Source organism: Anastrepha obliqua, chromosome 5 (genome assembly GCF_027943255.1).
Source record: "Anastrepha obliqua isolate idAnaObli1 chromosome 5, idAnaObli1_1.0, whole genome shotgun sequence".
Lineage (NCBI taxonomy): Eukaryota > Metazoa > Arthropoda > Insecta > Diptera > Tephritidae > Anastrepha > Anastrepha obliqua.
In genome coordinates, this window is record NC_072896.1 from 20,364,248 (window position 1) to 20,391,358 (window position 27,111).

Genomic DNA, 27,111 nt, shown 5'->3' on the forward strand with positions numbered 1-27,111 from the left:
GATATAGCTTTGTTATCCTCAAATGATGCGGTCTTTATCTCCTTAGTCGTGGAAAATTTCCGTCCTTTCTTGTGTCTTTTCATAGGAGTATTTTAAGAAAATTGTTACGCAGATTATTTTAGTAAAAATTTGGCCGAAAATCGACAAGTATGCCAAATCAATCCAAGTATACCAAATAAATGCTGCTAGCGTCACCTTAATGGAAAATATACTCGCATAACAGAAAAAATTGAAAATCAAATGTACGCAGCGGGTGAAATTTGAAAAGTTTACCTTTCTTTTGAATAAATCTGAAAATAAATAAATGAATAAATCTCGTATTTCCGCCTAAAAAGTGTATGAGATGAATTTTATGATTCAACGCCTAATGATTCCACCAGATACCAACCACCGGAACTCTATAAGATAATAAAAAATTAATTACCCTTTAGATCTTAGAACAGATGAGATTTAGAATTGAAAAATGCACCAAATGTATATTTTTCCCATAAAAAAGAGGAACTTGACATTTAAAAGTTAAGGGGTTGCGGTGGTCTAGAGATCGAAAATTTACAATAAAAAGAAGTATATTTTTAAATTATAGGTTTTTTAAATATTTAAATTTTTTAGGTGTTTTATCTAATTTCTTTTACATACAAAAATTAAATATATTTTTTTTTTAATCCCGAAAAACTGGACTTGGACGATATTGTCCATTTTGGCTGTTCTAATTATCCGAAACACAAAACCCAAAAAAAGTATTAATCAGTATGGCTGTAGCTATGTCCCGACACCATACTACAAAAACAAAACAAAAAAAATTGACAAAATAGCGCGGTTTGGAATTTGACACTCTAAAAATCGGGTTTTTTCAAGTTTTTTTTTATCAAAAAAATTCGAAATAATTGAAATAATAATATGTTTCTAGTACGGGCGATAGCCATTGATGTTGTTAGCAACATATTAAATTTTCAAACTATTCGGTTGAATAGTTTTTTTTTTTGTTTTTGACAACACCAGGCCGCAAAAAGTCGCTTCGAGATAAACGAGTTTAAAGTTTGAGTTTGAGCGCGCGGACTTCTCTTTACCTAGTATATTTCTAAAATACTCTACTTTCGAAATATCGAAAAAACAAAAAATCGATTTCTTGAAATTTCTATACCACCGGTCCCCTTAAGATTTATTAGCATTTCATTAACATTTCACCTTAGGCTTTTAATTTACCAACAAGGCACCAACAATTTTTTATCAAATGGTGTAAATTTTAATTATTACCGTAAGCTATCATTATTCTATTTCTTCTGAAATTCTCCCCTTCTCCCCTCCAACTCATTACTTCTATGCAAGGCTGCATGATACGGAATTCCCATGTAATTAAGCATATCTACTTATATATACATACATACATATTAAAATGTGACAGCGCAATTAATGTGTTCCACTTCGAAATAATGTTTCTTCGTATGCATATTTTGCAATTACATTCCAGACACGCTTACGTTCCGCGCTATATCTTTTCACAAACAATAATTGACACATTACCTTATCTCGTAGTAGCTTTTCTCACACTACAGTTGCCCTCGAATGTCCTTGAATAAAAAAAACAGCAAAAAAAATGCCTCCTCTTTTAACCCTCGTGTCCCTAACACTTGAAATTCCTTTCAATTGCGCTGGAACGTCGCTCGTTCAATCGCGTCTATTTGTTTACAGTATGCGCACTTGCTGCTCTCTACGTGCTCTTATAGATGTGTGTGTATGTAAGTATATATATGAAGGTATGGATGTGCAATACATAGAATATTTCTAGATTTTATCGCACGTCGGGAGTCTGCAATTCAATTTAGCCCCCAAGCAACCTTTACCTCTGTTAAGTTTGCTGTATGTGTGTACTCACGCAATTCGGCTGCCGTTGAGATATACACGCATTGATTGCTATAAACTTAATGACTCTTTATTTCTAATAGATATAATTCAGCATTGCCAAATGTACAAAAGTTATGTCAAATATATCATATAATAAGGTTAGTTTACACTGAGAGAATACAATTCATTGTTGTTAGTAAATTTTAATTTGCATATACAACATCATCCTCCGCTTTAATTGCGAAAATCTTCAGCTTGGTAGCGGTGTACCGATCTACGAATACGGCCACTTCGACGCACTTCTAGTGGACTTCTTGGTTGTTCCTGAGAATGCTCATTAGCAGTATCCACCATAGTATCAGGTAGCAATATATTGGTAACTGAATCAGTTTTTCCTCTGCTGTCTTCAACTGGTTTTGCGTCGTTCACAAGGCGAAATTTCATTTGATTTTGATGTCGTTTAAAGTAGCCCATACTAGTTCTTACTACGTACATGACTTTCCCAAGATGTCTGTCCACGACCCCTTTTAACCATTTTTCTCCGCGGCCATAGTTGCGAATGTAGACACTTTCGTTAGGTGAAAATTTGATTGAAGTTTGTTTAAAGTCAGTTTTGTCATTTTCCACTGAAAACATTTGCGAAAAGAGAGTACGTGCAGGACGACCATGTAAAAGATGTGCTGGTGATATGCCTTTTGCGTTTGGCATAGTGCGATAGGATGAAAGAAATTTAAGAACCGATTCATTTACTTGCAAGCCGTCATCTATGTTCTTTTTTACAGCTGTTTTAAAAGTACGCACAAATCTTTCAGCCAGTCCATTAGAAGGTGGGTGAAACGGTGCAATCGTGATGTGCTTAATAGCATTTTGGTGACAGAATGTTTTGAACGCATCGGCCGTAAGTTGTGGGCCATTGTCACTTACTATAGTTTCTGGCAAACCCTCACTAGCAAAAAGGGTAGTTAATGCGAAAATCGTTGATTCCGTCGTTGTATTTGCTAGTTTGTAAACGAATGGAAATTGCGAGAACGCGTCTATGCACAGAAGCCACATAGAACCAAATACCGGACCAGCAAAATCAATGTGAACCCTCTGCCAAGGTGCTTGTGGTTCAGGCCAGTTTGAATATTCCCGCCGATCACTTGGACCCGCTAGTTTGCAGTTTTCGCATCCAGCTGCTATTCTCGCTATATCATTATCGATGCCATCCCACCAACAATGTTGTCGTGCTAGTTGTTTCATTTTTACCACACCCCAATGTCCATCATGAAGCCGACGCAAAACTTGATCACGTAATGAGTATGGAATAGTAACCCGTGTGACATCACGCTGTAATAAAATCAAGTCATTTTGAGTAATCAAGGACAACTTACGATTGAAATATGGCCGGAGATCCTGGTCGTTTGGACTCAACTTATGCGGCCATCCTTTCTGAATATATTTTTTAACTCTTTGAAGTATTTTGTCACTGTTGGTGCTTTTCCGTATGACCTCAATATCAATTGGCGTTTGTATAGCGACAACTTGGTTAATTTCACCATTGTCGAAGTCTTCATCTGGACCCGATGGTAACCTCGATAACGCGTCAGCGTTTGCGTGATTTGTTGTTTTTCGGTATTTTATTTGAAATTGGTACCCCATGAGCGTAATAGCCCATCGCTGGATACGTTGAGCCGTCATTGTTGGGAGGTTTTTATCGGGACTAAATATGCTGACTAACGGTTTGTGATCCGTGATCAGCGTAAACTTCCGCCCGTATAAAAACTGGTGAAATTTTTTAACTCCGAATATTATCGCCAAGCCCTCCTTTTCGATTTGGCTATAGTTCTCTTGGTGTCGGTTGAGTGTTTTGGAGGCAAAGGCGATCGGCTGCTCAGTCCCGTCTGGATTGATGTGTGAAAGCACGGCTCCCACCCCATACGATGATGCATCAGTGGCCACGACTATAGGTAAGTCTTCTCGAAAATGAGCCAACATCGTAGCTTTAATGATGTGCTGCTTTAGCAAATTGAACGCGTTTTCTTGTTCGAACTTCCACTGAAATGACGCCCCCTTTCGCCTCAATTTGTTCATGGGTGCTGCGAGTTGAGAGTAATTCGGAATAAAATTGTGGTAATAGTTTATTTTACCCATAAATGCCTCAAGCTCCTTCAAGGTTTTGGGCCGTCGTAAGTTCTTCACTGCTTGAATACCAGATTCGTCGGGCAGAATGCCATCTGCGCTTATTTCACGCCCCAAGTAAGTTAATTTTGTTTTTAGGAACTCGCATTTTTCCTTTTTGCATCTTATGCCCGCGGATTGGAGTATATGCAGAACTTTGGCTAAGCGTTCAATATGTTCTTGTTCACTCGCACCGGCCACAATGATGTCATCGATATAATTTGCACATCCGTCGACTCCACATAATAGTTGCTCGAGATGTTTCTGAAACATGGCTGGCGCGCTTGCTACCCCATACGGTAATCGCTGGTATTGAAATAAACCGAGCGGTGTGTTGACCACCAGCACTTTTTTGGAATCTTCATCGAGCTCCATTTGTAGGTATGCATCACGCAAGTCTATTTTAGAAAAATATTTACCGTATCGAATGGTATGCAATAGGCACTCTCTTGTGGGTAGAGGGTATTGATCTACATCAATCTGCTGGTTAACACCTTTTTTAAAATCTCCACAGATGCGTATCGATCCGTCCGGTTTTGTTGCTAGGACGATGGGGGATGCCCAGTCGCTGAAAGTTATTTGCTTCCAAATACCTGCTTGTGATAACCGTTGAGCTTCATCTTTAAATTTTTGTAATTGAGCAAAAGGAATTGGCCTACTTTTAATGAACTTAGGCACTGCATTCTCCTTAAGTCTGATCGAGGCTTTGACTGACTTCATTGTACCAAGTGCTGGAGTAAACACGTCCGCGAAGGTGGACAAAATTGTATGTAATTTTGCGTTCGACTTGGCGGTCACGCTATCAACTTGCACAATTTTAAAGCCTAATTGTTCAAATAAATCTACGCCCAATAGATTGTTTGAACCACGCACGTTAGAAACAACAAGAGGCAGTATTTTTTCTACTGACCCGTATTGTATTTTGGCAGCGATTTCTCCTAAAGTTTCTATTTGCGTATGACCGTACCCATATAGTACACGCGAGCATTGCTTTACTGGCGGTTTATTTAACATTTCGTAAGTGTCTAGTGTTATAACTGAGACTTCCGCGCCCGAATCCATTTGAAACCGAGTCTCTTTTCCATTGACCACAATTTGAACAAACTGTTTCTTACTTTTGTTGCTAGCTGCGCTAGCTACCGAAAATGCCGTTGAAATGTAATCTATTTTGTCACCTTTCTCACCTTTGATGTTTTTACTCCCTTTATTCTGCTTTTGTTCCTGCTTTTTTTCATTCGATAAACACACAGCTATGATATGGCCTGTTTTACCGCAGCCTCTGCAAACAGCGCTTCTAAATTTGCAATCATCACGATTATGTGAAACTCCACAACCTGTGCATGAACGGTATTTTGATTTTTGGTTCTTTTTGTTTTTGTTACGCATGCTAAATTTTTCTGTGTTTTTCGTTGTCATCGAATAAATTCCGTTGCTGTCTATTGCATTTGCAGTGTCCGTTCTGTCTTTGATTGTACTTACTGTTTTCGTTGTTGTTTCAAATGACTCAGCGATTAGCTGAACTTCTGCCAATGTTGGTTGTTGTTTTTGTAATGCAGCTGTACGAACTGCATCATGCGGTGACTTCAAAATTAATTTGTCCCTAATCATATCGTCTGAAAAATCATGTAGACAATTTTCTTTTTTACAAACAAAATCACATTGCCGGGCTATGCTTCGTAGTTCGGCAATCCATTCTTTATATGTACGATTACCCATTTCAGCCTTATGAAATTCATAACGAGCTGCAACTACATGAACCTTTTCCTTATAAAACTCCGTTAGTTTTGCAGAAAGTTCATTAAATGTTTGCTTCTGTAACTCGTCAACGCCGACAAGCTTTTTGAGGGTTTCGTATGCGTCACTGCCCAACCAAGATAAGAAAAATGATTTCTGCTTGTTGGCGTCAATTACCGCGTAAGCAGAGAAGTGTTGTTTTAGTTGCTCCAAGTATGAGTCCCATTTCTGGTGTTGACTGTTGAATTGAACAAATGCTGGAACGGGAGTGCTATCTTGACCTGGAGACCGTTTCGCAAAGTTGTCCATCCACGCCTTCTGCTCCTTTAGAACGTTCATTGTGAAGACACGTTGCTCCTCCAACAATTTCTTGTAAAATTCTTCAGCCATTGTAAACGTTTAAAATTTTCCTCGTCGCCAGTTGTTAAGTTTGCTGTATGTGTGTACTCACGCAATTCGGCTGCCGTTGAGATATACACGCATTGATTGCTATAAACTTAATGACTCTTTATTTCTAATAGATATAATTCAGCATTGCCAAATGTACAAAAGTTATGTCAAATATATCATATAATAAGGTTAGTTTACACTGAGAGAATACAATTCATTGTTGTTAGTAAATTTTAATTTGCATATACAACAACCTCATTCTAATTTTTCACGCACATAAAACAAGCGCGGAGCTCACATACACACGTACATATCCACATAATATACATACATGTAATAAATTTGATGAGAGCCACAAATTTAGACGAACAGTGGTGTGCAAGGAAACTCATGCGTATATAAAATATTAGAGGAGCCGAAAAGTAATGTCGTTTCTGCGCATGTCAATGCTGCTTTACCGTTTATAAGTTCATGGCGTAGTTGAAGTCGTGCCAGAGACATTTCAAAGTTAAAGTGACTTGTTTAGTTGTGCACACTTAAACCTTAAATTTTCTTTCGCCATTTTGAGTTAAATGGCTAGCCAAATACCAGAAGAGGCTCATTCCGACATTGCATGCTTTTGAGGTTTCACAAGGGATAAGGGGCAGGGATGTTTACTCAAAAGCCTTAGAGGTTCGTCAATGCCAAGGGTGGTTTCTAAGCTAAGATCAGGTACATCAAGAAGACCAACCTTTTTTACATTCACGACAGTCGATTCTACGTAACCGGAACTACCCGAATTTATATCCGGACTGATACTTCAGTAGCATTCTCCGTGTACTCGTAAATATTAGGAATGTTTATGCTGCTACAGCAACCACAACCAATAACTGTAGATAATGACGTTTTAAGGGTGAAGTGGAAGCAAATCCGTGTGTGACAATGGAGGAACTGTAAACTATTTTTAGCCAACTTTGGTTGGTCATCCAAACACATTTGCAACAAATTGGTAAAACAAGCAAAGCAGATGTTTGGGATCCACATAATCTCTCTGAAGAAAACAGAGCTAACCCATTCACGGCATGAAATCGTTTTATTTGTTGCTTGTGCTGAGTGCTGAGCCTGAAATTAGTTTCAGTTTGGTTCAAGTTTTCCTGCCGGGTACATTTACTATATACACTTGCCTGTCTATATTTAAAACGTAATCGGAGGCATTTCCGGAAGTCGCTTTCCAGCAAACGTCAGCCTTATCACATTTTTATTGTTAATTCGATCAATCAAGTCGATTGTACACTAAATGAAAGTATTATTCGAAAGTACACATTTGCGTGACTCCATGTCAAGTGGCCCAAGTTGCTTAGACATTGGAAGTAGACTTTTTAGACATAGAAATTAATTAAAGTGAAAAAATTTCAAAAAAAATTTACTAATTTTGAAAATTTTGGTGCTGCTTTTTAAGCCCAGTATCTTCAATTGTTTTTAACTATATAGATGTATATTATACAATATTTTTGAAATTTTTTTTCGTAATTTTTTTAGGATAAAATATACTTTTTAAAAAATGTTTTTTGGAACACTTTTTTATGGTTTTTGGTTCAAAATTTTATTTTTTCGTTGTTAGTTTCATTTCTTCAAAATTTTATATTTTTGTTCAAAATTTTTGTAAACTCTTTTTTATCAAAGTTTTCTTCGGAAAAATTTTAATTTTTTTGTTAAAAATGTTATTTTTTTGTTGGAAATTTTACTTTTATTTTTTCGAAATTTTACATTTTTGTTCAAAATGTTTGCTCATTTTTACTGTTTTTGCCATCCCCCTCAAATTTCGTCTATCAGTCTATTAATTTTTTAGGATAAAATATACTTTTTAAAAAAAGGTTTTTTGGAAAAAAATTAATTTCATTCTTCAAAATTTTATTTTTTTGTAGGAAATTTTATTTTTTCAAAATCTTATATTTTTGTCCAAAATTTTTGTTAATTTTGTTTTGTCATCGCCCGCAAATTTTTTTTCTTATTTTTTTTTAACTTTAAATTTTTTTGGGATAAAATATCCTTTTAAAAAAAGTTTGTTTTTGGAAAATATCTGTTGATTTTTTAAGACAAAATTTGCTTATTAAAAAAGGTTTTCTTTGAAATTTTTTTAATTTTTTGTTCAAATTTTTACATTTTTGTTCAAAAACTTTACATTGTTGTTCAAAACCTATATATTTTTCTTTAAAATTTTTGTACAGTTTTTTTGTTTTCCCATTCGCCTCAAAATTTATTCTTATTTTTTAATTTTTCATTTTATTGTCGAAATTTTTATTTTTATGTTTTTAAAATTTAATTTTTTTGTTCAAAATTTATATTAATTTTTTTTTGTCATTTCCCCCAAATTTTTGTCTTATTTTTTCATTTTCATTTTTTAGGATTAAATATACTTTGTAAAAAAAATAATTTTTAAAAAAACTTTTTTCGTTCAAAATTGTATAGTATTTTTTTGTTGGAATCCTTTTTTAATTTTTTTTTTTAATTTTATATTTTTGTGAATTTTTTTTGTGTCCCCTCAAAGTTATTTTCATTACTTTAAATGTTAAGGATAAAATATACTTTTTAAAAAAAGATTTTTTTAATAAATTTTTTTTTTGTTAGATATTTTATTTTTCAAAAATTTATATTTTTATTAAAAATTTTATTATTTTTATTTTATTATGTCATTCCCATCAAATTTTTTCTTATTTTTACAATATTCACAATATTTTTGAAGCTAAATTTTTTTAATAACAAAAGTCTGATAAATCAAAGTTCCAAACTTTGTACAAAATTTACAAAAACTTACCGTCAATATTTCAGTTTTTTAATCAGAATTTTCAGAATCTTTTTAGGTATGCAGTTTTGTTTCTCTACTCAATTTTAGTACAAACATGAAAGTTTGAAGACACTTAAAAATCGGTTTGATTTTTGGTTTTTTGTTTTTGTTTTTTTGCATACGATGTTGAGAATTTTGTTCCAAATAAAGCATTTATTCGGGAACTAGAAAAATATTAGCAAGTCTGAAATTTTTGACTACCATAAAACCCAGTTAAGCGCGGTTTGGATTGTTTGCCATTACTTCAAAGTAATTTGTTACAAAAATCGAGTGGAAATTTGCGTGCCATGAATTAGTGCGATTTGCCACATGGATTATCAAGACAAAAGTTCGTTGATGAGCTTAATTCAGCTTTCGACAATTAGAATGAGTTTAACCGCAAACGGCCTTCAGCCAATTTGGAGAAGGCTATCCAAATTACTTTATAGTACTAGGAAATATGAATGCCGTACAAAAATTGAAAATACAAGTTCGTCATGCGAAACATTGTAATATAGTCCCTTCCCTTGATAAATATTGCATGAAAGCTCAGCATAGAAAGAGTCCTTCTCGTTGAATCCCATGTTTGGGTGTAATTAGATAAAAGATTTAAGAAAATAATCATGTTGATTGGTCCATTGTATCATACAAAAAAATTAAGCGGTATGCTTTAAACGCCACTGTTGGCGAACCATTGATTTAAGCGTATAACTATGGAACGAAAAAGGAATCCAAAACTATGGTTTTTTCAATACGAGCCACACCCAAAAAGGCAAATTGTTGTTTGCACTCAAAGCGATTCAATACAAATGGTGGTGTGTTTATATATATATATATATTTTTTTTTGTTTATTTTATTTTTTTTATTTATTTATTGTTTTTTTAATTTATTTTTTTTTTATTTTTTTTTTTTATTTATTTCTTTGTTTTTGTTGTTGAAAACCCGGTCTTGTGTAAACAAAATCAATTATGAATAGCACACCAAGTTTTGTTTGCCAGAATTTTTCGCAAACATTAGAAACACCAACACTGACACATTCGCTTCAAGCCACTAAGCACACAAAACTTCGAACTAAAGGTGCTGGCGGCCCAGTGCCTTGCTTTGTTTCGATAACTGTCACAAACGAATAGAAATGTACTGCAATGTATGAAAGTTGGCCAAATGCCAGCTTTACTCAACGTGACGTGCCTGAGGCGCTTTAATGTTTCGAATAGCGCAAAGTTCTGTTTGGCAGCGCATTGTCGGCCTTTTACATTTTGCTTGGAGTTTTTTTATTTTGTTTGCCATTTAATAGAAGTAATCGCAAATTTTATATATATATATATATTTATATATATGTATACATACACAATTGGCTCCTACACCCTTTATTGGGTGTTTGGCCGAGTTCCGCCTCCTATTTGTGGTGTGCGTCTGACGTTGTTCCACAAATGGATATACTTACATATAACTATGTATAGTCTTCCACTACTCGTTAGTATTGGCGTTATTTTCAACAAATTTTGCGTTTTCATATCTTAAAATTAAATTTGAAAATTCTTATTAATTAATTAATTTTCAACAAATTCTGCATTTAAAGTGCGCACAATTTTTTGTTAAATTAAAAAGAAAATTTGTTTAATTTCTTAAAACTTTTTTTTTTGAAATATGTTAAAATTTTTTCACCAGATTTTAAAATAAATGGGTTCATAACATTAAAAATAACTTTACTTCATTTTTAAACGACATTATTTTCGACAAATTCTGCATTTTAAGTGCGAACAATTTTTTTTGTAAATTAAAAAAAAAGTTGAATATCTTAAAATAATTTTTTTTAATTTAAAAACTATGTTTTTTTCAAATTTTGAATAAATAAATTTGTAACACACAAGCTTAGTGGAAGAGTGCGTTCGAAAAAATCAAAATTCCATCATGAAACTTTATCTCTTTATAAAAAGTTGATATAATTTCAATGAAAAAAACTCAACATTTTTGTTTGAGCAAATTTGCAACAAATTTTGTTTTTGTTTTTTTTTTTTAGTTTTTATCGAAAAATTTTATTTGAAAAAAAAAAAACAACAAAATGTATAATAATTTTTTAGAAAAAACATTCTGATTATTTGTTACCGGAAAGAATACATTTATCAGAAAACAGTCTTTCTAAAAACTGTATTTTAAATTAGAAAAAAGTCTTTCAAAAAAATTTATTTTAAATTTTTTTTCAAAAAAATTCTTTCTAAAAAATGTACTTTACTGTTTCTTTTTTGGTATTACATTTTCTGATAAAAAATTCTCTCTCCATACGAAAAAAGTTTCTCTCCATAAATAGTTGGTATAATTTAAAAAAAAAAACTCTAAGCATTTTATACTTAAATATTTAAAAACATCGAAAATGTTTAAATATAGCCAAAATATAAATAAATAACTATATAAATTTCTTCAAAATCAAGGCGATTAAGTGTTTATGTGGGTACATTTGGCGTGTTTTGTCCCTTTTGATCATAGTGATACTCATATCAAGGTTATAGCGCAACGCCACTATCATTAATTACACTAAAAAATATCTAAAATAAAACTTCAACACTTCCTTCAGTCTTTTGTTATTTAATCCATTGAGCAATTTTGTCAGGAAATTTCACATTAAAACGAGTTAGATCTTCCGTTGTAATAATTACACACATGCGTATTTATGTATGTATGTGTGGGAATCGTATTTTTTTTTTAAGTTTCAACCACGAGTATGATAGGCATATCTATATGTATGTATGTACGCGATCCTAAGGGCTGGTCTAGGTTTCTGTATGCACAATGAATATGCTCTCATTTTTTGAATACATCAATACATACAGTTGTGTGCAAAATTAATAAGAACAACAATACCAAAAAAAAAGAAATTAGAGCGGGTGTAGTTAAAATTAACATAAAAACTCCGACTGGCTAGAGGTAACGCTTTGCGACTTGTGCATATACATTTACAGCCATCTATAAAAGTCTACATACATCCCCTATTTCCGTTGGTTTGAAAATCCATAGTTTATTGAAAATTGTGTAGAGGCCGCGTTGCTTCTCCTATTTGCGGTGCTCGTCTTGACCCTGTAAAATATCCAATATTTGTGTAAAGGAGGAAACTCACATAGAAACTCAAAGAAAAGTCGGGGAGATGCTTACAATTTCGAATGCAATAGTCAAACATGCAGCAGAAAGGCTTCCTACCAATGGAATGCCCATCAGAAAACTGAAAAGGAGCATCATATGATATTTAAAAAAAATATCCATTTAACTCATCTTTGCATAAAAAATTAACCTTGATTTAGATATATCAAACATTCGGAAAATTTTTTCGAAAATTTCAGAAAAGTGTAAATTAAAAAAAAAATAGAACATGCAACGAAGCTTACAATTTGCGACAAAAATGCTGGCTGGTCTAAAATATAGTGGAATATATGTATGTATATATATTTTTTTGGACTGATGAAACAAAAATTAACATTAAAAAATTTAACTCAGATCGGGACTTTTATCACGCTATAACGGACTAGGAAAGTTTTATGTCATAAAAATAAAATAAATAATTGGGGCGTAGACTTCTGTTAAATGTTTGGCCGAGCCCCTCCTCTTGATTGTGGTGTGCGTCTTGATGTTGTTCCACAAATGGAGGGCCCTACAGTTTTAAGCAGAATGCGAACGGCAAGTGGTTTTTATAAGGTGATTTTTCATGGCAGAAATACACTTGGAGGTTTGCCATTGCCTGCCGAGGGACGACTGCTATTCGAAAAAACCTTTTTCATTATTTGATGTTCATGTACTGGGGATGGTATGGAATACGATGATGGCAACATAAAGGAATGAACAAAATTTTCATATAATGGTGGAGGGGCACTACAATGCATAAGACTTTATGTTGAAACTCTTAAAACTTCTCAGAATTCTATGCTGTCAACAAGATAATAAAAAATATCTTCTGAATTCGATTGAAAATGTTCAGGGTATAGTAAAAGAATCGATAAGAGCAATCTTTCCACCAGACACCGCTAATCTTAGCCAACTTTTAGAGACTTTGTGGTACGTATTGACGAATTTCATCTGCCAAAACTTATTTCACCCAATGCTAAAACAATTTAAATCGCTCCTGGATACAGTACGCAAAAGTATTATGAGTCACATTGTAAACGGCCAGAGAAAAAGGAAACGATTTTCGGTTTCCTCTGTGAATGTCCTGTCTCATGGAAGAAGAGAATGTCAACCCTTGGCAAACCGCTGTTCGCGAGTCTTGTCAGGCTTAGACGTCAACAACCTGACGCCCTTAACCTGCACAGACTTGATACTTGATATAGTCATGCTGTAAATAACCATGAAGCGAGGTTGTGGCAATAAAATGGTGCAGAAGCGGTAGTTGGTTACTGGATGAATCACCACTTGAACCAACCAACTATGAGGCAAACATTCGAACTCATTCAAATTATAAGCAAATGTTGAACTCACCTCGGATTGGCCTTTTTAATTTTTTTTGTTTTTTTCTTTGCTTTCGTTATGAAAATTGCAGTGTTGTTCTTTCTTAAAGTGCGTAATCTTATTAACTTAATTTTTTTTTTATTTATTGCAGTATTATGTATTACGTGCCACCAAGCGCAACTATTTTTGTGATAATTTATAATTTTGTGATATTTATAATTAATTGAATTTCTCAAATTTTACTTTCGTTCGCATCGCATTCCTGCATTGCAGACCATTGTTCCAATTATCTGTCACACAACTGTATGCACATAAGCACCATGAGAGTATTTCACAGTGCCTCACAAACTGTTATGCTTTTAGACGAGTATTTGGTATTGCTCACTTACAAGCATTCGTCATGGTCTGCAGCCATATAGACAATGTACTCCATTAGTTCGGCTACCATTGACGCCTCCTTCGTTCGGGTTGCGGGAGAGACAACAAAAAACGATCGATTGAATGCCGTGTGTCTAGCGACAATAATACGCTTAGACCAGTCTTATGTGTGCGATCTAGTTGAAGCGTCGGTTTTGCAGTTCTGCTCGTACATTAAAAACAATCGCATTTTAAAATAAATAAAAGAAAAGGAATAGTAAATAGTGCTGCGATTCAATTCATTAAATTTAAGTTCCGTGTGTGCTTTTATTTGTGATAGTTGATGAAAGCAAATATTCATTTTGGGGTGTACAAAAAAATAAAAAATTATTAGTTCACACATGTGATAACCGTCGCGCAAAGCGATAAGAATATAGAAAATAGTGAAATTAAGAAATTTATATCAGAAAATTAAAAGTAGAAATACTAGCGAAAAAATTAAAATATCAGTGAAGTGAGATTATTTCAGTCGTTACTGTTGGCATCAACAAAGGAGCGGCGGCATCAAGATGTTTAGGTTAGTGTGTTGCTGATTGAAAAATGAAGTAACATTCCCACGGAATGTTATCTTTTATAATAAATTTTGAATTTTCATGAATTCAAATGGTATTTTATATGTTAAGTGTGAATATCTCTATGTAAGAGTGTTTTGTGGAACTGTTACTTGAAGTTACTTGAAACTTCTCGAGTCGTTTGATATAGAATGAGTTTTCACATAGCGATTCCAAATTATATATATGATTTCTTCAATCTAAAGTTGAACAAAATATGTATAAAGCCTTTAGTCTGCTACAGAAAGCTACAATTTATAGCCTCTCATTATGTCCGTGCGGCAGAAATTTTGTACGAAAGATTTATTCACTTTTGCGTACTAGCGACGGCAATTTGCTGAATTAGAAAAAAAAAAGATAAATTGTAAAACTAGAAAAACGTTCTAAGTTTGTCAGCTGAATAAAGCGTTGAAAGCCATAGAAGCTAGAACGCTTGGTATGGAGTTTTAGCCAAGTCCCGTTTTACACAGGTGAACATTTTTTTTTTTTTGGGGGGGTTTTGGTTTCTCGTACTGGCGACACGCTTTAGGCTTCTTATTCGTATTGTCAAACTTAAAGAAGTAAACGTCAAAAGCAACGAATGTTGCCGAAAAGAATTTTGCCCTAGTGAGCACGAATAAAACATCAAGAGGGAATTTACAGTGCCTCCTTTCTAGATGTCTCTGTGTGTAAACCTGAATTAAGGCTTTTATGGTGATGTCGAAAGGTGTTTAAGCTTTACATTTTATCAAATCCGTGGCAATGATATTTCGTACAAATCATTGCAAATGCTCTTGCCCAGTGTTACTTTTTGTTTGGTTGGTGTGAATCGACTAATGTGACTTGGACAGCGGTTACAGCGTTAATCAGGAAGTGGTAGTCGCGTTCATATGACTCTGACGGTTGTAAAGGCTTCCCCTCAAATGAGAGAAATTTCGAATTTTTTTTCATAGTTGAAAGTATTTAACGACCTACATATAGCCCAAGAATGATAGAAACAAGATTGCGCCCATCAGAGCGTACGTGACGTCACGTTTGCTGAGTTGTGCAGTATTGCCAACCATTTGCTCTTCGCAATAAATTTAGTGCTTTTTATACCGAAAATGTGACAATTTTTAAGTTTGGTGTTTGTTCCTTTTTGTTTTAAATTTAAGGCTAGCGAAACTTTAGGTTGAAAAAAACTGTATTATTAAACAAAAAAAAATTAAAAAAGGTCACTCTGAGAAGATTTTAGTGCTAATGAAAATTTTTTTACTCCTATAAAATTTGATAATTTGAAAGTGCAAATTTAATTTTTGGCTCCATTTAAGGCTATGCAAAAATATTAAATGCCCCTCTCTCAACTCTTCTTAAGATTGAAAACCTTTTTACACATTTTAAAAAGCCTTTGAATTTATTGAATGCGAATTAAAACCATAGAGGTGTAATCGTTTCTTCCGGTCATCAATCCTTAGTGAGACATAGGACATTAAGAGTTATACTATACTATACTATACAGAAAATACTAAAGAAACCATACTGACGTTTTTTACAAAAAGAGTACCTTATCTAGTTACATAACTTCGAATATAGCAAAAAAGTCGTTCCCTTAATAAAAGAGTTTCGCTTAACAAAAAAACTCATAAATTAAATTGTACATAACCATAACACATTTATTTAAAAAAAACGCACATTCTACAGACAATTTGTCACGCATACAAAGTTCTTTGAGTAATTCAATAAAAATTTCGTATTTTATTTTCTTTAAATGGGCATTTAGTGCGTTTTTATACCCAAAGCTAGGCAACTCTGCAGTAGCGAGAGAGAGATGTGACTGCCGAAAGCAGAAGAACACCAACAACACCGGCAATCGCGGGCAATGCCACCAGATGTTAAAAAAAGTAAAGCTAAATAAAACTGAGTGAATTATTTAAATAATTATTAAAAAATGTATATTTTACAAAATTATAAACATTACTTTTAATTAGAATAGGCTAGAAAAATGTCATGTGGAATGAACTAAAACTCCGAGACAAAAAATAATAAATATAACAAAAAAAAATGATAAATCAAGTTACGAAAATGGTAATCTGGCCATACTGGAGCTAAAATCACGTAACTAGTTGTCAAATTCGCTGAGCGCAAAGTAACGGGACCACGATGGGCGCCATCTCATTATTCTTTGCATCATGCATATAGCCCTATCAGAATGAGTTTGTTGCATCGGTTGCGACAACGAGTTCGACTGACAGTCGAATTGCTTATCTGCATATGTATAGAGAGTGCCATAATCGTGCGGCACGCCTTGGCGGAGCAGACAAAAGTCGGCCACTGTCTGGTGGGGGTGTTGTACTGTGTGGTAGGTTTGTTATACTATCGCCGGACGTTAATAGTTTTTAATACATTAAGTGTCTGATTGCTCGTTTTTGAAGGACACCTATGACTTCCTTGGACAACTTTTCATAGCGTTATGACGATTTCTACGATTCCAGTTCCGTCATACAAAGCCATGTCACACAAAACATTCAAATATAATAGTTGTAAAACGAGAATATGCAACAAAGAAGATAATGCATGGCTCAGAAATCAATATATTTTACTTACACATCGCTTTCTACCAAAACACCTGCTTGGACTCTACTGACGATTTTTGTAAAATCCGCTTGGCTTCAATGCGTCCAAGAATTCTTTACATACTATCAAAAAAGTACCACAAATTGGTCAATAAATAAAAATAATAAAATAATTGGTGCCCATACTTTCGTTAGGTGTTTGGCCGAGATCCTCCTCCTATTTGTGGTGTGCATTTTGATGTTGTTCCACAAATGGAGGGACCTAAAGTTTCGAGCCGATTCCGAACGGAGGATATTTTTTTAATGAGGAGCACTTTCATGACAGAAAGAAACTCGGAGGTTTGTCATTGTCTGTCGACTGGCTATTAAAGAACAAATTATTTAGTATTCATACAAATTCATATCTCCTTCTAGGTAGGCCTCCTCTGAAATAATACCTAAGCCATTTATAAGCCAATCATCAAATATGTTTTGCAGAATCAAATTCCGTTCTCTTTCATGTCTTCTGTGGACTGAAAACCGGTGCCTTGAAGTGATACCTTAAAGTTTCGAAAAGAGAGGCCGAATTTGAGAGTGGCCGGGCGGAAACTTTAAATCGCTACGTATTGCCCTTACAATTACGCTAACGACTTCACTGTACAACTCAAAAGTTTGATAATCTCAAAACAATTAAAAAAAAAATCAATAAAATAAGTAAAAGTTCGCCGATTTGAATAAATTAGCACTAATTGGAACGCCAATTGAATACAAAATTTGATTTTGTTTTCTCTAGCACTGTTCTGCCACCAAATTCCATTTTTGTAAACGTGAACCAACTAATTTTGCTGAAAACTGAAAAATTCAACAATTATATACAAATAAATAAAACACTTAATTAAATGCATAAAAAAACCGCTTTTATTTAACAACGGAAGCACTTTACATCAAATTTAAATAGGCACCTTCAAATCGACGAATAAGGGCCTTAGCCTTTGTATAGCATAGAAAGAAGAACGTTCTTTATGTGGCAACCAAATAAACGGCTGCATCTACTTAAGAATTTGCCTTTTAGACCCACAACTCTATTCTACTAGCCATAACAATAATCATAAACCATTGCAGTAGCACACCACAAATTCGGTATACGAGCCATACAAATTCTAAGCCATAAAAAAGTAATTTTCAAATCCAATAACAGCACTTCGTGAAATATGTCGTAGGTTTTTTTAAGGTACAAACAATCAGCAAACATAACAAAAATGTTTTCGATTAGAACACTGCATTTTTTATTTAATATAGGAAACTTTTAACCGCTTTACTTTTCGAAGCAAAAATTTCAATGATATTTCATAGAGTTAATTAACTGAATGAATTATTTTTAAAAAGAAATTTTTATTGAAAAAAAAAACTTAGTGCCTAAAAATATAAAAATTAAAAAAAACTCATTAAAATTAATTTCTATCGCACGCTAGTTCTGACGAACATTGCCAGATCTTAGGTACTTATCCGTTAACGAGTTACGTGAGGAAAGTTATAATACTTCATATTCATGTGAGGGACGCGTAGGTATGTACACTCATGGACAATAAATTAGGTGTGCGGAATATTTTTTCAGCGTATATATATATATTTTTTTTTACAAAAGTTCACCTCATTACACACCAAAAACCATATAAATCATTTTATCAAATTTTGTGCTATCCTCCAAATTTTCACCAAAATTTCTAACTTTTTAATCAGCATTTTTTAAGATAAGTTTTGGTATGCAGTTTTATAACGCATTCAATTTTATTGCATATTGTTGATTTGTGGGCGGTTGGATAAGTCCAAGCACTCAGTCAGGAAGACCATTGTACTGTACACTGATAGATAACAATGGAAGAAATGGAGAGACAGGATAGATACAGTAAGACTGAAATTTTGGTTTGAGGTCACTCTTACGCGAATCTTTTGGATTCATAGGTGAATGAACTTTATCCATACTCAGTACATTGGACCTTAACAGCCTAATTCTGATTCTAGAAAACTGCGGACAGCTGTAGCGAAAATGGTCTGCAGCGTCCTCCTAGGCATATTGGGTCGTCAATGATTCCCATGGTAGTCATATGCCGACCACAGGCGTTGTGCCCTGTGATTACACCCTTCAGTACTCTCAGGTCCTTCTTACTAAGTTTTAGGAGAAAGGTGGCTAGTTTCCTGTTTGGTTTTTTTACACTTGGCGACTCTGCAGGAGCCAACTCAGACCAACGTCTTCTATGAGTAGACCGTATGAAGTCGTTATTCCATAGTTGAGTCGATGCAGCATTGACACCTATAAAGGGTTCAGGGCCTAGTGGCATACTTGCACAGCCTTCATTAGCCAGTTTATCAGCCAATTCGTTGCCCGTAATACCACAATGAGCAGGCACCCAAATAAGACAAACTTTGTTGTGTTTTGCAACGCTGTTCAGTTTTGTCTTACACCCACCGACTGATTTCGAAGAGCAGCGTGGGTTAGTAAGGACTCTTAGTTAGTGCATCTTGACTGTTACTACAAATTCCAATACTACTACCCCACCACATTTTCTCAATTAGCTAGTCTGCTACATTAAAGAGTGTATAGACTTCTGTTGAGAATACCGTATCCATCTGTCCTGTAGCGTAGCAATTTTAGTGTAATAAAGTGCTATAAAATAGTGTAATAAAATACATTTTTTTGCTAGCCATTTTCTTCCATATAATAAAACTTGTCGAATGTACTATACTTTGTATGGAAGACAATTTTCACCATCGTATGTAGAAAAGTTTTTTTTTTTAATTAATGCGTTTTTGAGTGGCTTCAATCTTTCACTTTATGAAATCATGCACTGAAATTGAATAGGCTACAAAATTGCATACTAGAAAATTTGTAAAAAATCGGATGAAAAATTAGAATTTTTATTAAATTTTTGTGATTTTTGTACAAAGTTTGACACTTTATATTATAAATTTTTTTTTATACAATGAATTATATTTCTATAAAAATTAATATGAAACTTTCATTTATAATTTTTTTGTTAAACAATGAATATATTTATTCATTAACTTAATAAATAAATAGAAATTAACCAGAAAAAGTAGAAAAGTAAAGATGCATGAAAAATATTGCGAATGTTGGAAAAAGATATAAAGTGACTCAATTAATTCTGAGCTCTAGGTAACTTTATTACATCAATTAATGGGAAAAAAGTGTTTGCTGACTCAGGTTAAAAATCATTTTCCACACGGAACCTATTTCGTAGTACAATATTTCGTAAAGGTTATGGCACACAATAGACATATCTTGTATGCTTTTACAAGTAATTCTACTTATTTCAATAAAACTCGTCGCACAAGCAGTTAGCCAGAGAAGTTCAAATACATAGAATAACCTCGACATTGTGATTGTATTGGTATATTTATGTATTGCATACTTAATGCTGATCTATAAAGTTTCCCTTTGAAACGCATAAATATTCTAAAAACTTTCAATAGACTTCAATTTAAGTAGGAAAATATCTGTTTCTTCATTATTCTTACTTGAAACTAAGTATTCAGCTCATCGCGCCGCTCACAACAAACTTCCATGTGAGGCAAATCATTTGAGTGTTAAGCTTATTTGCTTACCTTCGCCCGACCCTAAATATTTAAATATGTATGTGCGCACCTACGAATATCTAGTGAATACAAGTGTGCATACCTCTATGGATGTAAACATATGTTTATTCGTTTTTTGTTTTGGTTTTTTTTTTTTGTTTTGTTCGATTTTTACATAATTTCAAAACTTGCTTTTCTAATTCGTTTGTTGTGTTCATAAATTTTTTTGTACATATTTATGTACATACGTAAGTGTGTTGGTGTGCAATTGGCTCAGTCATCACCCCAATGGCATTGCTGTTTAGCTGCTCTCCCCTGCTGGGTTATCACTCATTGTTTCTGTTCTCTTATTTTTCCCTCGCAGCAAACTTATATTCCATTAAGTTGATATGTAAATTCAAATAAAAAAAATATCTGTATATCTTTTCTTTTGCTCTCTCCTGCATAGTTTTTGAAATAACCTGTTCTCCTTTAAATATTTTGTGTAGTAAATCGGGCACGTGTATTTGTACTATGAACACACAAAAGTGATGGACTGCAGTTCAATGGCCGATACACTGCGTAAATATTATTAATTATTATAAAAATAAACTATGCATTACTTGAATTCAGTAAATATTAAATTCCTTTAATTTTAAAGTTATATGAATTTCTTCTCACAAAATATAAAAAGTAAATTTTCACTGTCTTAGCATATTTTAATAGGGAAGCAATCAAATTTAATCTGTGTATGCATAACCCCTTTAGAGATATTCCTGATACTATTGTATATTTATTTAAATTTCTTTTTGTTTATTACATTTAATACTGCACAAAAAATGTTTTTGTTAAATTTGTTGTTATTATTTGAAAAAAAAAAATAAATAAAAAAAAATTCGAAAATACAGCTGCGGCCAAAATTTCAGTAGTGCACATACGTAAAATGGAAAAAAGTGCATGTAATCGCTTTTATAAAAAATTTTATTTTTTCCCTCTTATAGCCCAAATGTCAAACAAATCCCAAAAAAAAAAATCCAACGTTTATCTTATTTCAGTAAGGTAAAATTATATTTACAAAAACTGTAGCGAATTTCGAGCGGTCCAAAACTTAGTAGTGTAACAAATTGTAAGAAAAATGTTGTCAAAACTTTTATATGATGGTGATTTTATTTTTATTTTTACATGGGGTTTTGTTTAGTATTCAAATTAGTATTTTGTTGCATGACTCTTATTCTTTAGAATTGTAGCACAACGGCGTTGCATTGAGTCAACAAGTTTTTGATATCTTTCAAGCGAAATCGACTCCCATGCGCTCTTTACAGCGTCCCATAGTTGCGTATTAGATGTTGGCTTGCATTGGCCTACTGCCTCCTTGACATCAACCCACAAATTTTCAATGGGGTTTATGTCTGGTGACTGTGGCGGCCATTCCATTACGTTGATCTGACTCTCCCCAAACCATCTTTTAGCAACTTTGCACGTGTGCTTGGAGTCGTTGTCTTGCTGGAACGTCCAAACAAGCGGCATTTCGTCTTTGACATATGGCAGCATGATGTCCTTGAGTATATCAACATATGAAATGCCAGTCATCATTTCCTTAACCCAATGAATGGGTCCCACGTCTAGCCAAGAAAAGCATGCCCAGACCATAATGCTAGAACCACCATGATTTTTTTTTTGTTGTATACTTTGGCTGGTATTCGGTATTAGGTGGTCGTCTTACATATTGGAGCAATACCTTTCCACCATACAAGACAATTTTTGACTCGTCCGACCATAAAATGTTGCGCTATTTGCTAGAAGGCCAATTTATATGTTATTTGGCGAATCGAGTCTCTTTTCTACATGTGTTTTTGTCAACAGCGGTACTTTTCTTGGACTGTGGGCAGCCAGGTCGTGCTCACGCAAACGCCGACGAACAGTCTCAACGCTCGAAGACACTTTTAAGGCATCTTTTATCTCAGTAGCAGCCGCAAATAGAAACTACTTTGAGTATCTGAGGATAGACTTAACTTCTCTTGCCGACATTGCTAGCTTGTTGGTGAGCAACCAATGATAATTTGCACTTCCATATAAGTTTTTCCATCAGCAATCAATTTTTTTATGAAGGTGCGTTTTTCGGGTGTGCAATTTTTCCTTCTGGACATTACTGAATGAGGAATAATAAAATTTGGCCATTAGCTACAGAATATCAATTCAATAAACTTATCTAACCGTTTTTGTTTTTTTAAACACATCAGTTGTTTTTTTTTCAAAATTATTCAGTGTTTTCATACTGACATAAAGATGACGCACCCTGTACATTGAATACTTTTGTTAAATTCAAAATCATTTTTACTAAGCATTTCATAAATATTATGGTGGGAAAAAATGTCACGTGCGACAGAGACGAAACTTTAATTTAAAAAAAGGATACATCATTTTTGGGTACAATCAAACCCATTTTTAAGAAACATAAATGCGCATCATTCTAAAGATTAATCACATTGTAATATGGTCCAGGTTCGCTGATATCAGAGTTTGAATTATTGGCCGGAGAAATCAGTTCTGTTTTTGTCCCGTGCGAATGGCTTGATTTGTTGTAATTATCTTGAAAGCGCAAAATTTATGCAAAATCAACTTTAGCATCGACGCGGACTAATCAATCAGATTTTAGATTAAGTTTTTTTTTCAGTTTAAATTTGTACGATGGTCATGTTCGACATGATGGAAATGCTCATATGGAAATATGTACAAATATTGCGATTATTGTAAAAAGAGCGTACAACTGACAAATTGATTGGGCAATCTTTATTATTTTTGTGTAGAGCCATTCATTGTTTAAAGATAATCCCTTTCAAATTTACATCAAACATTAACTTTTTAAAGATAATCCCTTTCAAATTTACATCAAACATTTATTTTTTAAAGATAATATCTTTCAAATGTTGCCCGCAACTGCAACGTAATTCGGCCATCCGTAAAACCCAAATTTTGAATGTCTCGCTGGAGGACTTCGGTCGGTATCTCGTGAACAGCTTTGGTAATGTTGGCTTCCAATGCCTCAATTCAAGCTGGTTAATCCACCAAGCATTTAGACTTTACATAACTCCACATAAAAGTTCAAAGGTGTGATATCACACGATTTTGATGGTCAACCCACAGGCTCACCGAAATAATGACGCAGTAAATCCATTGTTTCACTGGTGTATGGCAAGTAGCGCCGTCTGTCATCTTATTGGAACAAATGTTGTAGAGATTACTGGCTTCAATTTCCGGCATCTAAAAGTCGTTTATCATGGCGCGATAGCGTTCGCCATTCACCGTTACATTGGCGCCAGTCTCGCCTTTGAAGAAATATGGGGCGATGATTTCTCCAGCCCATAGGCCGCTCCAAACGGTTTTTTTCAATTAATGTTATGGCTGTTCTTGAATGGCTTCGGGTTGCTCTTCACCCCAAATACGGTAATCATTACGGCAAAAATGGGTCTCATCGCTGTATACCATAAGTTGGCCTGAGCGCGCGATTAACACGTTTCACAGAGCGTCGATTTTCGTAATACAGTTGTACGAAGTGTAAGTCTTTGAAATTTTTTGTGGAAAACAGATATAGAGGCAGATCTATATGTGTCTGCAGCGAAAGCCAAGCTGCGCTCATTACCTTAGACAGCCCCCAACCATTTCAAGGGTAGTCGAGTCCTGTAAATCCAGGCTGAACTATATCGGTAGACATAATATCCTGATGCTAACATGGGCTCCAGGACACGTGGGTACCGCGGGTAACGAAATCTCTGACTCTTTCGCCAGAATTTCCGACCGATTGTCGCAGTTCTTCCTGTCACTAAGCAGAGGGCACTGTAAGAGGCTGGTTGGACTGATGACGGGCCACGTTCTATGATCAAAGCGCATGGAGAAGGTGGACATCTCAGACATTGCACTCTGCCCAGCATGTGGAGAGGAGGATGAGACGGTGGACCACTTCCTGTCCGTTCTGTACCCCGCCTTCGCTCGGCTTGAGGTCTTTTGTACTGATGCCCTAAAAAGCAACCACCATGGCTCCTTGGCACCCCAAGAACTACTCAGATTTCTGCGGAGGCCGGGTACATTTAAAGAAAATTAAAAAGGGTGTCCGAGCGTAGTACAATGGACTTAATGTTGTCTGAGTGCTGCACTTGCTAGTCCGACGACAAAAAAACTAAAGTCTTTCTATGATGAAATGTCAATGAATACTCAAACAAATTATGTATTTATTGTAGTTTGACAGTAGTTACTCGTGATCTGTTAAAAAACGCTATTGGAAAAAGTCTCTCCAATCTGTTCACCCTTTATAAGCCACGTAATACGGTGAAGCTCAAAATTCAGCTTAAACGGTAAAAATAACTCAAAACGGAAAATGAGTTTAGGGGTTACTTTCGTTAGTGTGTATTGAGAAAATTGGCTTAGTAAAATTTCAATGTCAGGGGCATTAGTTCCATTTTTCTGTTAGTTATTGATTCACCACAGTATACGTTTGACGATCTGAACTTTGAATTGTGCAATCAAATTTAACGATTTGTAAACATTACTGACCTGTGTCCATGATGATTATTCCAGTTCTTCTGAAAACAAATGCCAAAATGCAATGTCAGACCGAACAAAAAATTTTTCGCTATTACTTTCAAACAAATTGTGACTGTAATCATGACGCATTAAAGCTTTTGGATGTCCGCCTGTATTGTCAATGTCATTTACATGTTTTGATATTTCGCGATAAAGCTCATTTCTGTCTATTCGATTTGATTTTATATATTATAAAGTACGTAGTTGTTTACATACTGCGTTTATTACTATTGGTATTCTCACTCGATTTGTATGTAAATATGTCTGTACGTATCTCTTACAATTGATTGCACACAGCCATTGATGTTTTACTTGTGCCTTTATTTAACTATTTTGCATATTTATGTGTTTATGTCTACAAATCGCAAATACCTACAAACGTCTGTGTTTGCGTTGATACCAAAATAGGTTTGTTTGCATATTTGATACATATTTGTGAAAATTATTAGTACCATGCAATTGTCAATCAATGCTTAGCCATAATCACGTCGGCTACGGACATAACAAATTACTATTGATAATTTCTAAAACAAATTTGCATTTAATTTTTTTTTGCGTACGTGATTTAAATATTATAATTTCTTCATAACTTATTTGTGTGGTTGCGTATTCTTTTTTTTTTCATTTATGTGGGGAATTTTCATAGAGTTCAAAGCTTGGTTTAAACGAGATCAAATTGTTGGCTAATTATTTTCGATTTGTAAATTTTAATTCATTTTATTTTTAATTTTTTGTATATATATATTTTTTTAATTTTTTTGTTTTTTATTTCTTAATTTTTTTATTATTTATTTATTTCATTTCATTTTTTTTGTATAAATTTTCAACGCTTGGTTTAAAAGAGATAAAATTGTTGGCTAATTATTTTCGATTTGTAAATTTTAATTTATTTTATTTTTAATTTTTTGTATATATATTTTTTTTAGTTTTTTTTTTATTTCTTAATTTTTTTATTATTTATTTATTTCATTTCATTTTTTTTTGTATACATTTTCAACGCTTGGTTTAAACGAGATCAAATTGTTGGCTAATAATTTTCGATTTGTAAATTTTAATTTATTTTATTTTTAATTTCTTGTATATATATATTTTTGTAAATATTTAAAAAAAAAATTTTTTTTTAATTTTTTTGTTTTTTATTTTTTAATTTTTTTTTCTATTTATTTCATTTAATTTTTTCATAATTTTTCGACGCTTGGTTTAAACCAAACATGTTAAATTCCAATTAGAATTAGCAATTGATGCAATTGGTTTATATTCTCTAATTCATCAAACAATTAGAATGAGTTCAACTAATTCCCATTAGATAATTGAAATTTTTATTCCAATGGTAAAACTAATTGCAATTAGTTGCCATTAGCAAAAAAAATTGGTTTACCTTTACAATTAGAAATCTAATTGACTTCTGCTAATGCAATTAGATATTTAATTAGCTCGAATTAGAATTAATTATTTTGATAAAAATAAATTTTTTGCAAAGAATTATTAAATTTTATTTCGAATATGATGCTTCAATATTTGAATGATAATGATAAAACTTCCAATATATGGTCCAAATATCCCACATTAAACGACATAGCACTGTTTTGCAACACGCCGCTTACGTCTTCAGGCCCTGTGGAGCGACTATTTTCCTTTGCGGACATTATTAATAGTCCAAGACGCAGTCGCTTGACTCAAATTTCTTTTGAAATGCTCGTATTGCTGAAAGCGAATATACCCGGTCATTCTAGTTAATAAATAGTTAGTACATACGTTAAATAGATGTTCATGTACATATGTAATATACGTAGTACATATTATGTACATAAGTAATATATTATGTGTGAAATTCATATTATGAATATTTCAGTTGTTTTTGTTTTTCAAAATATCAAAATAATTGATTCTAATTCGAGCTAATTGAATATCTAATTGCATTAGCAGAAGTCAATTAGATTTCTAATTGTAAAGGTAAACCAATTTTTTTTGCTAATGGCAACTAATTGCAATTAGTTTTGCCATTGGAATAAAAATTTCTATTATCTAATGGGTATTAGTTGAACTAATTCTAATTGTTTAATGAATTAGAGAATTTCACAAAAGAAAGTTAATTAGCAATCATTAGCATTATCTAATCAT

The 27,111-nt window shown here is 33.5% G+C and overlaps 2 protein-coding genes across 6 annotated transcripts in view; one reads left to right on the plus strand and one right to left on the minus strand.

The window, feature by feature from the left end:
* Window positions 1-27,111, plus strand: part of LOC129247288 (uncharacterized) — a 98,788-nt gene that overhangs the window by 48,794 nt on the left and 22,883 nt on the right. The window contains exon 1 of one of the 5 annotated variants that reach the window (XR_008582547.1): window positions 13,941-14,295. The exons of the other annotated variants lie outside the window; for them this stretch is intronic. The gene's annotated coding sequence lies outside the window, so the exon portion shown is untranslated. Of the gene's footprint in view, window positions 1-13,940; window positions 14,296-27,111 lie in introns of those variants that run through there. 5 annotated transcript variants of the gene reach the window in all.
* On the minus strand, window positions 2,077-6,126 carry LOC129247548 (uncharacterized protein K02A2.6-like). The gene has a single exon (XM_054886708.1). The coding sequence runs from the start codon at window positions 6,124-6,126 to the stop codon at window positions 2,077-2,079; it is 4,050 nt and encodes a 1,349-aa protein (XP_054742683.1).

Coding starts and splice junctions, on each gene's coding strand:
- LOC129247548 (XM_054886708.1), bottom strand. CDS start 6,126: ATGGCTGAAGAATTTTACAAGAAATTGTTGGAGGAGCAACGTGTCTTC.